The sequence below is a fragment of the Micropterus dolomieu genome, linkage group LG21 (genome assembly GCF_021292245.1).
Source record: "Micropterus dolomieu isolate WLL.071019.BEF.003 ecotype Adirondacks linkage group LG21, ASM2129224v1, whole genome shotgun sequence".
In the NCBI taxonomy this organism is placed as follows: domain Eukaryota; kingdom Metazoa; phylum Chordata; class Actinopteri; order Centrarchiformes; family Centrarchidae; genus Micropterus; species Micropterus dolomieu.
The window spans coordinates 1,995,859-2,012,434 of NC_060170.1; the positions used below are offsets into that span (position 1 = coordinate 1,995,859).

The 16,576-nt window shown below is 41.1% G+C and overlaps 1 protein-coding gene and 1 long non-coding RNA gene across 2 annotated transcripts in view; one reads left to right on the forward strand and one right to left on the reverse strand.

Annotated features, from left to right (window-relative positions):
• top3b (DNA topoisomerase III beta) overlaps nt 1-16,514 on the forward strand; it is a 41,202-nt gene extending 24,688 nt beyond the window's left edge. The window contains exons 12-18 of the mRNA XM_046034406.1: nt 3,001-3,174; nt 3,788-3,916; nt 4,173-4,322; nt 5,828-5,928; nt 10,475-10,676; nt 14,547-14,734; nt 15,683-16,514. Of these exons, the coding sequence (XP_045890362.1) occupies nt 3,001-3,174; nt 3,788-3,916; nt 4,173-4,322; nt 5,828-5,928; nt 10,475-10,676; nt 14,547-14,734; nt 15,683-15,955 (1,217 nt within the window). The 3' untranslated portion in view covers nt 15,956-16,514. The remainder of the gene's footprint in view (nt 1-3,000; nt 3,175-3,787; nt 3,917-4,172; nt 4,323-5,827; nt 5,929-10,474; nt 10,677-14,546; nt 14,735-15,682) is intronic.
• On the reverse strand, nt 9,036-16,376 carry LOC123959989. The gene is made up of 4 exons (XR_006822415.1): nt 15,654-16,376; nt 12,364-12,479; nt 10,992-12,139; nt 9,036-10,757 (listed from the first exon to the last, which is right to left on the reverse strand). It is a non-coding gene; the product is annotated as an uncharacterized LOC123959989 (long non-coding RNA).
• Nucleotides 16,515-16,576: the final 62 nt, after the last annotated feature.

Consider the following 16,576-nt stretch of genomic DNA (forward strand, 5'->3'; position numbering starts at 1 on the left):
CTAATCTTAAATGTCAAAGTAGAGAGGAGCCTAGTAGGCCTATTTATTTTCATTCATTACACAATATGAATAAGCTATGCAGACAGTTGTAAAGAAAGAACATCTTTTTCTTCTGTTCTCTACTTGTTATAGTTACACAGTATTAGGGGTGTGGGCTGTATTAAAAGTATCCACTGTTCTCCCATGCTCTAACACACAGTAACGATGAAATGTGTGCTGTTCTCACATTCTTCCTCTGTATGTACACATAAACAACAAGGCAGGGAAATATAAAAGGAATTTATTTTATTGTTTGTGTACATTATTGTTCAGTGTACATGGTCACATCTGTAACAAACTTTACGTGCTTGATAACTCTCCCACCCCGCAGACATCTACACGCCAATACCGATTTATATTCATAGCGGCAAGTGCTATGTAGCTCCACATAGGGGACACAGGAAGTGACATATAGCACCTTCATGCGGCGTCGGAACCGCGTAGGAAATTCACAGCCGCACCGGCAGAGCTCCAGAACGTGCAACTCGGCCAGCTCACACGCGGACGCGCTACAAGTGCGAGGGCCCGCCCAACGCTGCTTGCAGCTTTAATTTCATTTAAAAACCAAATCAGAAAAGTGGATTTTTTGGGGGGGGTTTCCGTTTTAAAACCAAAATGGAAAAACGGATAAACAGAAAACAAAACAGACATCGTTTTTTGTTTTTCTGTTTTTAAACCAAAACGGGAAAATACTGATTTTGATATTTAATGAGTCCGATTTGTGTGTTACACTTGATAAACCTGCAGCAGATAAATTTGGGCGATGGCGGTGCCTGATTAAATGTAATTAAGATGAGCTTGAACATCAATATAGGTGGGTTTTTAGTTTGAAAAACAGGACAATATTATATGGCTGCAGTACCGGAGGCTGCTATTGGCTCAACGTTCAGTTTGTAATTCAACAGGAATGCTTTCCTGAGAATTGTCCGGTTTTTAAGATTTCTTCAGTTTAAAATTAATTCACTGATAGTTGTCAGTACATCCAATGGTACACAGTAAACATGAACTGTTATTAGTTAGAGCTGTATATTAACGAATCATACACAGATTAAAAGGTTAGGGTAATTTTCGTTCAGCCTCTCTAGGCTACACTCTTTTGACCTGACCTTTATTTTCAGTTATGGAAGAATTTAGAAATTTGCGTGCCGCTGCGGAGAGTCTCCAGCTGCAGGAACACGTGGATTAGAAGCATCAGACTACATCCAGCCAGAGGGAACGACCACTGATCGTCCAGTGCGCCAGTTCCACTGGCAACACAGGCAAGGATCCACGAGTATACGACCTACGAGTCCGCTAGGGTCCGCGTGACGAACAAATTGCCATCAGAGGGGGTATGTAGGTCTACCTTCGGAGAGGGAGCAGGCGTTGGAGTGTACAGGGCGAGAGAGAGGAGGTCGCGGGAGTGACCTGGTGCGCTGCGGCCGGTCGGTGATCCCTGTGGCTGGATGAAACCTGAAGCTACTGATCTATGCATGATCCATGATGATAGGCTACAGAAAAATAGAAATGAATGGCAAAAATAGCATCTTGTCGATATTTTAGAGACCCCCCCCCCAAAATATTACAAATCATGTAATAAGACATGAGCCTGGGAGCTCATGTCTTATTAAGAGGAGTAAAGCTCCCCCTGGCTCCCCTGTAGTTCGCATCCTGGCAGTAGCCTCAAGAAAAAACCCTTGATAAACATATTCGGGTATTTTCTTAAATCGCTCAGGTAACCAGCTGCTTCAGATCAGCCCAAAACAAAATGCTTCCTTAATGCTGACATACTTAAGCTAGAAATTGGAGAATTTTGAGTGCTTGAGTGGCTCCTCCAGCTTGATGCAATCTTGCAAAACAAGTTCTTTTTTTGTATGTGGCTATAATAGGCCTATAGTGCTCACTTCAACTGTCATATTCGCCAAAGTTGATACGAGATGCGACTTGAAAAGAAATAGCCTTAGCCAATAGGCTATAAAATAAAATAAAAGCTTAAATATAATAAGCTTAATTATGTAATATTGACTTTTTGTTTCACACTGTAGGCCTACACGAACACCGTTCTCCTGGTTCTGGCCCTCCATTCACCCCAACCACGTTCTCACTCAGTCTTTTCTGTTAAATATCATATACCTGCCTTAACCACCACACTTTGACCTCTGACGCTATAGAGATCCCCAGCGCGTTACGAACAGACACCGATAGACCTTGACCATGCCCACGCCATATGTGAGAACGGGTGTAGGGATACAACACCGGTCAAAGATGGAACAAAACGCAGCTCCTTTGTTTTCAGTTATGGTTTTAAAACAGAAAAACAAAACATATGTCTGTATTTTGGTTTTTCCATTTTTCAGTTTTGGTTTTAAAACAAAAAACAAAACCTGTGTTCCTTTGCAGTGTAGGTAGCGCACATCTTCAGAAATTAACACTATGCGTTCACAAGATGCAAAATTCAGCACAAGAATATAGGGGAAGTATTCAGGAATTGACAGGCAGGTCAGCAGCAATCTCCTGTTCTACTCTCCAGCCCAGGTGGGAAGCAGCTGATTTTCTAACCGCCATAAAACTAAAAGAAGAAGGTCAACAGCAGACTGAACAAAGGAGAATATCGTGATGTTTTGAAGAAAACCTTCTGAAGCTAGGCCGCAATTACAAACATTTTTATGATGTCTTAATTTTTGCCTGATCTAAGGTCTAGTACAGAAGTGTTGCCAGTTTATAAACATATTTTGCAAGTTAGACAGTGTGCAGTATTTTCTTTGCAACTTTTGACCTGTCTCACACTATAGAGGTGTGAGGTAATTTTCTGTTATGATGTCTCATTAAAATCATCATCAGGCAAGTACTTGAACAATGCTGTTCATGTAGCTGCCGCTTGTCTACACGTACGCATTGTTATAAAGCAAGTATATTGGGTTTAGTAATGTATAATAGCTGGTCCAACCCAATCCTTGCTCCTTGTGTATATTCTATTCCCAGGTTACACAGCAGTAATGCCGTGGCAGGGCATCCCTCTGGAAGAGGCCATGCCAGTTAGTGAGCCTGGAGACATTTTCACAGTAGACGACATCAAGTTGGTGGAAAAGCAGACCAGCCCCCCCGACTACCTGACTGAGGCCGAACTCATCACCCTCATGGAGAAACATGGCATTGGTATACCTCAGCACTGCCTGTTGGACATAACTGTGCTTTGTATCTTCTAACTTAAAGTATTTGTAATAGAGTAAGCAGTCTGTGCTTCTCTGAGTGTTGGCCTCAAGTCCCAAGGGGTTGCAACAGTTTGAATAGAACTTGAGATGAAATCAGCAGCAGAGAATGTACAGAATGATGGTGAAATGAAAACGCAAGACATGGATTTTAAAATTTATGCAGCATTAATTGATTTATTGCAGGTTGAAGGACTCCTCAGAACTGACGTTCTGTATTCATTTTTGAGCATGGAAGCAATAATCTCACTAATCGTACACTACGTCTATTGATTTTAATTTGTTTTAATCCACTGTACATTCTTACAGAGGAGTGCATGGATCAAAATCTTCAACAAGCTGTATCTTATCACTTTATATGTATAATATTCAATATCAACATGCACTGCAGTGACAGTTTGAAGCTAGTTACTCAGGCAGTCCTCTCTTGGTCACTTAACACTAAATAAGAGCTAGTCAATAGTCAATACTCAATACATTAATACACAACTTAATGCTGGTCTTTATTAAGCACTGCACGGAAGTTTTATACATGTTTTCTTCTGTCCTTTGGCATCCAGGTACTGATGCCAGTATCCCTGTCCACATCAATAACATCTGCCAGAGGAATTATGTGACAGTAGAGAATGGGCGCAAGTTGAAGCCAACCAACCTAGGAATTGTCCTGGTACATGGTTACTACAAGACAGGTAATTTGCCTTATATATTGTACATTCTCTCTGGGATTTTTAGCTGTGCACTGATTGTAGGTTTCTAGAACATTGCTAACTTATCATTGGATACTACAGACCTACTACTACAACTGAAAAAGCCATATAATTAACTGTTTGGGACATGGGACTAGACAGAATGGTCCAGTTCATTAAAATACACCAGCTACATTATTAGTGTTTTTTATAGAGTGACATTAAAATACCAATTAATGGCTGGCTGTTTGTTTTGTAGATGCAGAGCTTGTGCTGCCCACCATACGCAGTGCTGTGGAGAAGCAACTGAACCTTATAGCACTGGGTAAGGCCAACTACCTGCAGGTCCTGCAGCATACGCTGGATATCTTCAAGAGGAAGTTTCACTACTTTGTGGATTCCATCCCCAGTAAGTTTACCACTTCCACAAGCTTCTTTAAGTGTCTGCAGAAAGGGGAACATTGTGTTATATCATGTGTGTTATAAAAACATCACACAACATCTAATCCTACCACTATAATGGTTTGTTTTGTTGAGATCTGGTAGGAGCAGGTTTGGTTATTAACAAATATCTTAAGATATTTAAAAAATATTACTACAACAAAGTATGAATAAAGATGAATGATAATGGGGCACCATCCTGGAATCAGGGAGCAATATCCAAACATGAAAACAGTCTCAAAGAGTCGTTTGCCCACCTATAAATGCCAATATTGAAACACTATTTTATGTTAATAAGATGGACAATGAAGGGTGAATCCGAGCACTGTCACAACTAGCTGTTATTACAACACAATCCACAAGTGTTGTAATAACAGCTAGTTGTGACAGTGCTCGGATTCACCCTTCATTGTCCATCTTATTAACACAAAATAACCACAGGCAACTGCTCTTGAAATGTACAATAGGATTAATTTAACCTTAGCATAGATTAATGAACATCTTCAGTCAAAAAAACACTATCATCAACTCTAAGCACAATAAACGCATACAACAATCAGCAAGCATCTGATACGTGTGTGTGTGTGTGTGTGTCAATAGAGGGTGGGGAGGGAGGAGGAAGATGGCTGACGTGACCCTGTGGGTGGCTCGTCAAGCTTGTGATCCAAAATGGTGGGCAGTCCCGCCAAGCTTAAAGGTTCATCCATCCATCGTCAGCCAGTCCCAGCTGACATCGGGCGAAAGGCGGGGTACACCCTGGACAGGTCACCAGTCCATCGCAGGGCCACACATAGACAAACAACCAGGGACACGCACACCTAAGGACAATTTAGAATCACCAATTAACCCATTCTGCATGTCTTTGGGCGGTGGGAGGACGCTGGAGAGAACCCACGCGTACATGTGGAGAATATGCAAACTCCACAAAGAAAAGGCCGGGAACGAACAAGGTTTGAACCCAGGACCTTCTTGCTGTGAGGTGAAAGTGCTAACCACTGTACCACTGCGCCGCCCTAGCTTAAAGGTTAAATGTGTAAATTTTAGTGGCATCTAGTGGTGAGACTGGGAATTGCATCCAACGGCTAAAGGCTCGAATATACTTTGGAGCAGATACACACACAGACTGCTATTTTTATAATTTTTATTGATATTTGCATTATTACCACTACCATTACTATTATTTTACATCACTATGTGGAACTTGCAATGTGCTACTGTGTGTGTTTTACCTGCTTTTCCTTTCCTGTGTCTCCAAGTGCTTGCTTATGGTGGGAATTGTTGCATCTCTGTAAATATCACAAAGAGTATGGTCTAGGCCTGATCTATATGAAAAGTGAAATGAGAGAACTTCTGTTATGAACTGGCGCTATATAAATAAAATTTAATATAGCTGATGTGCTAAATAAACCACTGGAAATATTATTTGAAATACAGTATGGTTAGAGTTTGGTTCATTCCTGTTGTGTTTTACAGGCATGGATGAGTTGATGGAAGTCTCCTTTTCACCCATTGCTGCTACTGGGAAGCCCCTGTCCCGCTGTGGCAAGTGCCACCGCTTCATGAAGTACATCCAGGTCAGCAGAACAGTCAAAACTACTGTTTGTCACTGCAAGACCCTAGAGTGACAGGGGCAATGTCGAGATCAACAATATATGTACCAGAACACAAGAAACCTATTGAAAGTGTGAGAACCCGTCCTTTGTGGATTTGAACAAAGGAGACTTATCAGGACCAAAGATCTGCATCAGAACATGCATCACGATCTGATGATCTATTTCTATGCAGATTTTTTGTTTCTTTAAACACAGCTTATTTACTGTGATTCATACCGAAATCACACCTAAACACAACTAAAGTTATACACTACAGTCACACAAACGAATGACCTATAACGAAATACATACAAAACGACCTGTTGGCATAAAATACTTTTTATTAAAACTGAATTTTGATCTTTTTATCTGTGTTTGTGAGTGCAGTGAAGGCTTGAAGCCCTGCGTTTGGCTTAAGAAAACACCTAACTACCTCCTGTTCATCATGTTCTTTCTCCCCACTTTTTGGCTCACTAAAATTGCATAAAATAAGAGATACAGCTATCATGCACTACATTTTTGGCTGTGTGCTTTTTTAGGAGATAATTCCAGCCCTCAGCTTGATGAGAATAAAGTTTCATCAGCAAGAAATGACTCAAATGAAGTATCTCATATGAAGCTTAGAAATGTCTTCACAGGACTATACTGCTGGAATGATATTTGCAGACTACATAATTATTATGCGGCATTCAGACCAAATGCGAATTTTCTCTTTGCGACACTTTCCTCACATGAGTGCATCTGCTTGCACACAAGGGGAGAAGGCAATTTTAACGTGATAATGTGAATAAACACAACTTGCCATTACTACAGCTGTATGAACCCAAAGTAAACATTTTGCTGTGATTAAATAGCAATAAACGGACTGAAATAACTACAGCATGATGCAGATTTGTTAAACCTATGAATTCATGCTTTGTCAGGTCTGTCAGCAAGACAGCAGGACAACAACTTCTAAAATGTTTGTTTTCTGAATGGAGTTTGGATCATTCAGGGCTATGCTATGCTAACTTGGTCACAGTAAAGTACAATGATAGCTGGAATAAAGTTACAGACACAAGTTTTCTGAACTCACCAGGTAGTTCAACCTCCTCGCTTTCTTTTCTCTAAGTAATGTCCAGTTTTGTCCGTTTTTTATATAAATATGAAGTCGTAGTCCGGCAGAGCTAACAACAACAGTGGAACTCCAGTGAAGATAAATCAACGTTGAAATCCCAAAAACTAAAGTAAAAAGCTAATTTAATAAAAGAAGTTAACTCTGAGCTCCTCCTGCGAGTAAACGGCGTAGTTGTCAGAGCAGAATCCAGACCGACTACGGGTGTTTATTTGTCCAAAGGTTGCAGTGCTGCTCCCTGCTCCTCTCCCCCAAATTTAGCAGCTCTCAGCCGGCCAGCAGATTTTCAATCCCCCGCTCTGTCCGGCCCTCTCTACACATCGCTCTGAAGCCGTCGGTGACGTACGGACAATCTCAACACTGATAAGCTATCGCGACTCAGCGTCATGTGACTTTCTCGCTTCAGTTGAAAATATTCAACTCACACGAATTCCTTTGCGGTGCCAGCCCTGCCCCCTTTGCGTCGATTCGCGACGCCCGACAGGGATCTGCGGGTCTTTGTATGTAAACTCATCACCCCAAACGCTCGCTTCGCTTTTGGTCTGAAAGCGCCATTAGTCCTATATGAGAAGATAAAATACAGCAGATTAGTGCTGAATGCAGGGGATGCTCTGATTTATATTTCAGTCTAATAATTTGTCGTCAGCAGCTGTTTGCGCTCCGTATTATACTAGCAGCTGAATTGGTGTGATGCGCAGATTGGCTCCGTAACCTTCCAGGTGATTTCTTTATTGATGTATCTGTGTTTTCTTTTAAGATTGACATTAATGGTCAGAGAGGCTGCTGATCATTAGATGTCATTTTAAACGTTTCCATAAACACAGTAATGATATAGTAAATATTGTGGGACATCTAAGCAGCAAACCAAAAAACTTGACAGGACAGACAGAGGAAACTCTCCAGAGGAAAGAGAAGTAAACTTTCAGCTCGCATAATGTTTAGAAACTCTGATGGAGTATGCTTCATATGTTTCCCCAAGTGTGGACACTGATCAGGGAACAGTTTTTCAGGTTGAAATGAGGATTGCGACAGTGTAATCAGATGCGTCCGCATGGTCCTAAAGCCTTGGTCCGGAACTCAGTGACCTCATAGCTGGTTAGGCCATGGTCATAGCCCACAGGATTGCGCTCGATGGAGGTGAAAGTGACTGTTTTTAAATTAATCGCTCTCCCCTAACCCAATCACTGTGTTCAGTTAAACACAGCACACATCTGTCTTTTTTATCTTTTCACAGCAGGTCTGCATCAACATTTACCAAGTTATTACTTTAAAAAGTAACAGCAGCAGTTTTTCACACTATGATGATTAAACCTTGCAATGAGTCCGCGGTTCACCTGCACACCAAAGCATGCGGGTGGTCCGTACAGATCACGGATCAACTACAAACCATTACACCAATAGAAAGGGGTATCTTGAAGTTCTGCCTTTTGATATATATTTGGCTTACACTTTTCTCCTACACTTGTGTTTTTTTTTTGTTTTTTTTTCTTTAATTGTGATAATAAAGACAAAGAAAACATTTTATGGCCAAACTTTTTACAAGTGTTGTCACACTTAAGCTTCTGCTTTTAAATCATCAAGGCAGTATTTAGCTCTGTCCTTCAAACTTCAGCTCAAAAAAAGCTGAAAAAGCAGAGCTTTTTAAATACCAAATCTAACATGCTTCCTTATTACCATTTCCACCCGATGACAGAACCACTTTCAAATTCATGAATGAGTCATGAGGCTGCAGATCTTTTGGTCATTGTATTTCAATATATGCGTGTTATGGTGGAAACCACAAGGTAACCCATGTATGAAGTCCTCAGGGTGCTACGACAGATGAAGAACTCATCATGTTCAGATAGCTCCATGTGCACTGAGGATGTGCATTTGGTCGGTTTGGCCTCATTACAATTTCAAGGAACTTTATCAGTGTTAGTCATGAAAGTTTAAATGAGTGGTTCAAGACAAGTAAGTACTGGGACTCTCATGGCATTGTAAGTGTTTTAATAATATTTTTCTTCATACATACAGTGGCTTCAGAACGTGAAAATGTATAACTCCAAAATAATAATAAATCATGATAGTGTAAATAATAATGGCAGTTTGGTGGTCATCAATAGGTGAATGACCAGTTTGCCATAGAGCCCATTAGGCCTTTTCCTCTGTGGTAACTAAGCAACCCCTAAGCCATTGTCACAGGTTCCACTTTTGTTTCCATTGCACTCTGCCCACATTGTGGATGAGTTCCTGTAAGTCCAGTTTTGGCATTGCATAGCAGGTGGTACTAAATCCACGTTCCAGATAATCACAGGGGCATAGAAACGGCTTGCTTGCAGAAGCAACATGGCATTAATAACACAGGACGTCTAGATTAGCACTGTAAGGAAGCATGTTTCAATATGTTACATTTTTGTTATTCATTTGTCTGTGTAAACTGCAAACTGATTGTTTACACAGTGTTGTGGAGTATGCTACAAATATAATATTTTCCACTAACATTCAAGTGATGTTGGTATTTCCAATTCATATAACATTTTCAAAAGTGAGTTTTTTTTCCCCAACTATATAACAGGACAGTGTGACCAAACACTACACTACACAAAAAGCGCTCAGAACTGAGAACGGATTGCACTGCATCCCTTAATCTGTTCCCCAGCAGCTTCTTCAGCTGCACTTCCCCAGTTTGTGATTGAGAGAATCGAGCAGTGGGTTGATTTAATGGTATAGAGCTGACAGAGAGCTATACATTCATGACTATAAAGCTAATTTGAATTTGAGAAAGAGAGAATGGAAGGGTTGCTTCAGGACACACTGTCCTGAAGCAACCCACCCTAGAGAGATAGTCAGTGGTGGTGCTGGTCTTATTCATTCTCTGCTCCATTCTATTGACCTACTGCTGCAGATGGGGCCTTTACATTAAGGGCATTCCAGTTTTGCATTGTTGTTTGCTGACAAGTACACTCGCCTTTCAAAAAAGTGCATAAAAAAGACAAGATTTGTCCTGGTCTGGTCTTGGTTTAGTGATGTATTTTACAATGCAGAATGTTTTGAATATACAAGGTAGAACCTAGAACCAAAGACTTACAGGTTATTCAAAATTAAGGTTATGGAAAAAATTTTGGATGGTTAGGTTCCCATAGTGAATAAGGCCCTACTTGCATACAAGATGATATCGTCAGCAACAGTGTAAGTGGTCAACAGTAGAACTAGATTTCTAATTAGGGTGCATGTTGTATTAAACTGCAAATAACTAGTGCTACAAGACTGACTACAAACACACTTATACATAGATACAGCATCCATTTTTCTTTGATAATCGGTGACAGTATGGTCTCTAAGGTTGGTTAGGGAAGGACTTGATGTTGATCCCTTGTTGTTTCAACTGCACTTGATCTGATCCTTACATCTGATCCTAACATCTATCTGCAGGCGAAGCCCAGCAGGCTCCACTGCTCCCACTGTGACGAGACGTACAGTCTTCCCCAGAATGGAGCCATCAAGCTGTATAAAGAGCTCCGCTGTCCACTGGATGACTTTGAGCTTGTGCTGTGGACCTCTGGGTCCCGGGGCAAGAGCTACCCCCTATGCCCATACTGCTTCAGCAACCCGCCTTTCAGGGATATGAAGAAAGGTAGGACACAACCTGGGTGTTATCTTGTGGTAATTCTTGTGGTTGTTAGATAGTGGCTAATCAGCTGGAGCCTTGTAACCCCTGACAACAAACATGAAACCAACCATAAAACTAGTCATTATTGCTTTGTAAAGTTTTGTTAGATGATGATGAATTATCATGAAAAATTATGACCTTTTTTCAAAAAAAAAATGTAGGCGCCTATGAAAAAAAATCTCAGTACTGTTTCAGGTAGGGAAACAAAATATCAACCACAAAGTGATCTGTATGTTCAGTATAGAGATGATTTTCCTTTTATATTTTCTGCACACTTACAGCCAGTTTGGAGAGCCCCAGTATTTGCGCTATGTTTGGGAATCCTGTGGATCAAGGGATTGGAGTTAATTTCACTATTCATGACAGGACAGGAAAAAAGTAAACGGTAGCTGGCGTAACGGGAATCTATGAATAAACACTATTTTTGAAGGAACTGTAAAAACTCTACAGGCTGGAATTAAACTTTTCTTTCCTTTTGTTAAGATATTTTTGTGTGTTGGGCTGCATTTACCTCAGTATTAACATCCATATTAAAAGCATCTCCACGTCCTCCACTCTGAGCTGCTGCTGGACCTGCTGCTCCTTCCTTTCTCTCTCTTGCTGCCTCCCTCTCTCTCTTTGGTTTGCTTTAATTATATCACTTCATCTCCTTTTCAATTCCCATGAGTGTGTTTAGTGTTTTCTAATGCGTTAAGAATTATATATGCTAAGGATTCAAATATAATTTAGGAGTAATATTATTACTAATATTATCTGTTCAGGTGCAACCCAAATTTTGTATTCAAGATCAGAGCTCTCCTTCATTTGCAGTATGTGTCTAGTATGTGTCAGTACCAGGTTCAGTCCAGAAGCTGACTGCATAATGAGCTTCTGTCTTACTGAATCAGGTGCTGAATACACGCTTAATGTGGCCTCCTTCATAATAATAAGAAGAAGAAGTAAATCTGGCCCTTATCGTAGTCTTGGTCTTATACCTTGTCAGGTGCTGATGCGTCTCTAGCAAGTGAGTTAAACCATTTAAACCCAGGAAGCAGCAGGACCAGACAGTGTCAGTGGCTGGGTCCTCAAATTATGCACACCCAGCACACTGGACCAACTACAGTTTGCCTACTGTCCCAACCGATCAACAGAAGAGGCCATAGCACACGTCCTCCACACAACCCTATCTCACCTGGACAAGAAATGTAGCTCTGTGAGGTAGCTGTTCATTGACTACCGTTCAGTGTTTAACACAATAATTCCCTACCAGGCTTGTCACAAAGCTCAAGGACCTGGAGTTAAACACCTCACTTGGATCCTTGACATGCTGATGGGCAGACCCCAAGTGGCGAGGATGGGTGGACATACCTCTTCCACTAACACTGAAGCACCCCAGGAATTCAGACTCTTAACACCATTATCAGTTTTGCTGATGACACAGCTGTGGCCTAATCAAAGATAAGAACAATGAAAAGGTCTACCTGAAGGAAGTAGAGGCCCTGAATTATCACTGTTATCAGAATTATCATGGTATGTTAAAATGTGCTGAAAATGCTTGTAATACTACTCATAGACACATTGAAACCATTTCACCAAGTTTCATATTGAAAACCAAAAAATAGATTTAGCAGCACTGTGCACATATTCTGCGAATAAACATACTAATACCTACAGTGGTAGGGGACCATGTACAAGGCTGAGTCCGCAGCGGCCCGGGTTCGAATGCATCCTGTTGACCTTTGCTGCTTGTCTTCCCCTCTCGCTACTTCGTTGCCTCTATTCTCTATCCTATCCACAATAAAGGCAAAAATATCTTTAAATAATACCTGCCAATACCTTATGTAAACACCATCATGAAAGTGTGTGCATTACATTACATTAAAAGGTGTTAGTTATGAAGTATGACCCTATGAACAATTTACATAAATACAGATGATTCTTAAGAAGACAGTGACAGTAATTGCAATGAGCCCAACAAGTGAACTGTGCATAGAAATCCATAGAGTTTCTCCTGTTGGAACATTTTAACAATGATGGCTGGGTTTTAAATCAACATTGGTTGGGAGATTAAACTACGTAACATGTTATCATGAGTAATGGGTGAATTGTCAGGCTTGTCACCAGTACTCAAATGTAGACTGGAGTTAGCCAATTTAGGATTTATTGGTCATTTTTGGCAATTTACACACTTTGTATTTTAACAAACTCCTCCTAGGGAATTAGTCTGATCATCTTTAAATTTTCACTGGGTCTAAACCCATTGACGATTAAAAATTGTAACGGATATTACCACTTTGCCCGTGGCGTGCTGTCAAAAATTGTTGATTCACCATGAAACAGGAAGTTGTTGTAACTTCAGTGTGCATGCTCACATCTGCACTAAATTTGATATGTATAATAAGAGTCCCGCCCTGAACACATCCACATGCCAACATTCACTCAAAGCCAAAGTGCCACCAACAGGAAATGACACGTTTTATGTTGTAATGTACTACTGCTAGCAGGTTGGACATATCTACTTTAGAACTGTCCCAGAAAACCCTTAACACATTGATGAAGCTATGTTGTAAAAGTTGTGAGTTAATGGCGCGGGGGTGGCATGGCTGCAAAGTTCCACCATGACACAGGACGTTGTTGTAACTCGACTGCTCAGATCAGAACAAAATTTTACACTTTTAAAGAGTCCCGCCCTGAACACATGTAAATGCCGACAGTCACCCACAGTCATAGCACCACCTGCTGGCAACATGACGTGATTTTCAACGAAGCAGCCCCCGCGGCACATTTTACCTACATGTACGAAATTTCTGTGGCACATGTATCATGTCCAGATGTCCAAAAAAACCTCATGGAGCGATGCCCTGAACACAACAGGAAGTCGGCCATTTTGAATTTTATGGTTATTTTTGGATACTTTAATGAAGTCCTCCTAGAGAATTAGTCCGACCGACTTCAGATTTGTGCTGTGCAGTCTAAAGCCACTGACGATTAAAAGTTGTAAGAACGGACAGTTTTCGTGAAACAGCATGCCCGTGGCATCCAAAATGGCGATGATTCGCCATGAAAGAGGAAGTTGTTTTAACTTCAGTGTACATGCTCACATCGGCACCAAACTTCTGAACAAAATTTTAGACGCTTAATAAGAGTCCCGCCCCCAACACATCTACATGTTCAGTTATAGTCGTAGTGCGACAAAGCGCCACAAAGCGGGGACACAGGAAGTGATGATTAACAGGCTTGTGCAGTGTTCGAAGCCCGTGGCAAATTCACAGCCACACTGTCAGAGCTCCAGAATCTGCAATGCGGCCGCCTCACACCTCAATGCGCTACACGTGCAAAGGCCCGCCCAACGCTGCTTGCAGCTTTTATTGCTATATATGTCTTATCCATCGTCACCCCATATTAATGGGTCCTCTGTGGAGAGGGTGGACAGCTTCAAGTACCTTGGTGTCCTGCAAAGAGTATTTCTTTCGACTGAACATACAATAGCTTGTGCTCTGCCCTGGATTAAGGCTAGGAAAATCTTTAAGATCCCAAACACCCAGGATCACTGCCTTTTTCTCCCTGCTGCGGTCGGGAAGAAGACACCAGATACACCAGGCCAGAACTGAGAGGCTCAGGAAAAGCTTCTATCTTCAGGCCAATAAGATCCTAAATGAGGACACTGCCTAAGACTGCCTTCCCCCCCCCCCCCCCCCCCCCCCCCCCCCCCCCCCCCATCATCCACATATATTTATTAATATTCCTTTAACTCTTTTTAATGCATACATTGGGAACTGGCAGGATTACATGTAACAAATGAATGTGATTGATAAATAGCCTTCTGACCTCTGACATTCTGACCCCTTTTCCCAGGTATGGGATGCAATGAATGTACCCATCCGTCTTGTCAGCACTCTCTCAACTCTTTGGGCATCGGACAGTGTGTGGAGTGTGATACTGGGGTTTTGGTGCTGGATCCAACATCTGGACCCAAATGGAGGATGGCTTGTAATAAATGCAACGTGGTGGTGCAGTTCTTTGAACATGCACACAGAGTGCAGGTAAGAAAACAGTCGTACATCTTGTCCTATGTCAAGATAATCCTACATATAAAACCCAGTGTCACATAGAAATGACTTTACAGGCCCATAACAGCAATCACACGTAGTGCTCTGAGTATCCAGCCTGTTGGCTTTCATTCCACCCAAACATATGAGCAGCTTCTGGCTGATTTCTCTCGAGTGCAACAACACAAGACACAGCAAGCCAGCTAATACGTTTTTAGTGACTCGTCCAACAGTAAGCAGACCAGCCCGGCATCTGTCCTGCATCCTTTTTGAGCTGTTTTAACTCATGCCAACGAGTAAAAGCCAGTCTGATTGTCTGGTATGGAAACTGCTCTATGGCTGACAGGAAGGCTCTGCAACAAGCCTTAAGGCAAGAACAACAAGGCTAACGTGCAGCTTATTTACAGAGGCTGTGAGACTCCTTGGCTTAGAGCTCCTCTTGCCCTTGCACGATTATTGCTGCTACTGCACAAGGCACTTTAATGATGTCATATGGTCTTAACTTTGGTTCAATATTGTTTTTATTATTGTTAAGATTACTTTAATGTTTTATATAGGGTCTATCTTAAAATTGTTATTTATTCTGTACACTGCTGGACCTGGGAAAAGAATTTCGTTCCTTTATGTTTTACATGTTTGAATGACAATAAAGAACTGAACTGATATTTACTCCTGTTCAGTCTCTTGCTCGGTCACACTCTCTTTTTCTCTTCCTTGCTTCCTCCGATGTCTTTCTTTGGTCTCTTTGTAGTCTCTGCCATCATATCCATACTGAGAATACGGAGCTAGCGTCTTCCAAAGAACTCACATTGTACATTCTATACTTTTTGCTTCTTCTTATAGCTCGCTTGCTGAAGAGTTTTATTGAAGTGTTGTGTATTTACATTCAAAGTTTTATCATTTCAGTTCTTACAATTTCTGCGGTTTTCTCTCTTCCCATAGGTTGTTCAAGAGAGCTGCGATGTCTGTGACGCCTCTCTGGTCGCGGTGGACTTCAACAAGACTCGCACTCCACTTCCTGCAGGTGAGACCCAACATACCGGCTGTGTTTTCTGTGATCCGGTTTTCCAGGATCTGGTGGAGCTCAAACATGCCACCATGAGGCATCGGGGAGGGGGTGCAAGACGAGGAGGACGGGGACGGGGCAGGGGACGCCGTAACAATCCTAAAAAACCTAAAGACAAAATGGCTGCCTTGGCAGCTTACTTTGTATAGTGTCTGTGTATAGTGCATCTTGTTATTTGCTAGACACCTAATAGGTGTAAATGGACTTCTGTTGTTTAATTTTGTTTAATTTAATACATATTAGCATAATTTTTCACCATCATAAAATTCATAAAAGTTCATATACACTGTACAGTATGTTGTCAACTTGAAAATACTGTTTTCAGGGATCAACATTATAGAAAATGTCCAAATTTTTGAGTGCTACATTTTTGAAATTTCAACAGATTGAGCTTTGAGATTAATTTAACAGGCATGCCAGTAACATGCTAAGACATACAGTTGATATGTAAACATGGGCTTGTATCATGCTATAACATGACACAATTATTCCATTTGCACAAAGACGTTCCATGTCATGCAAACGTTTAGTAACTTTTAACATGTTGACAATAAGTTTCATTAAGTTCATTTTCCATTTCAAGGACAATTTTTTGTTAATATTTAAGCTTTGAAACTGATTATTTCCACTAATGCTCTTTGTCAAAAGTAGAAGTGTAACAATACAATTACTCAACTTGTCGATCAATAAAAAAGTATTTGACAACTATTTTGATCATTGATTCATTGCTTTAGTCATTTGTTAACCAAATGCCACACATTCACTGGTTC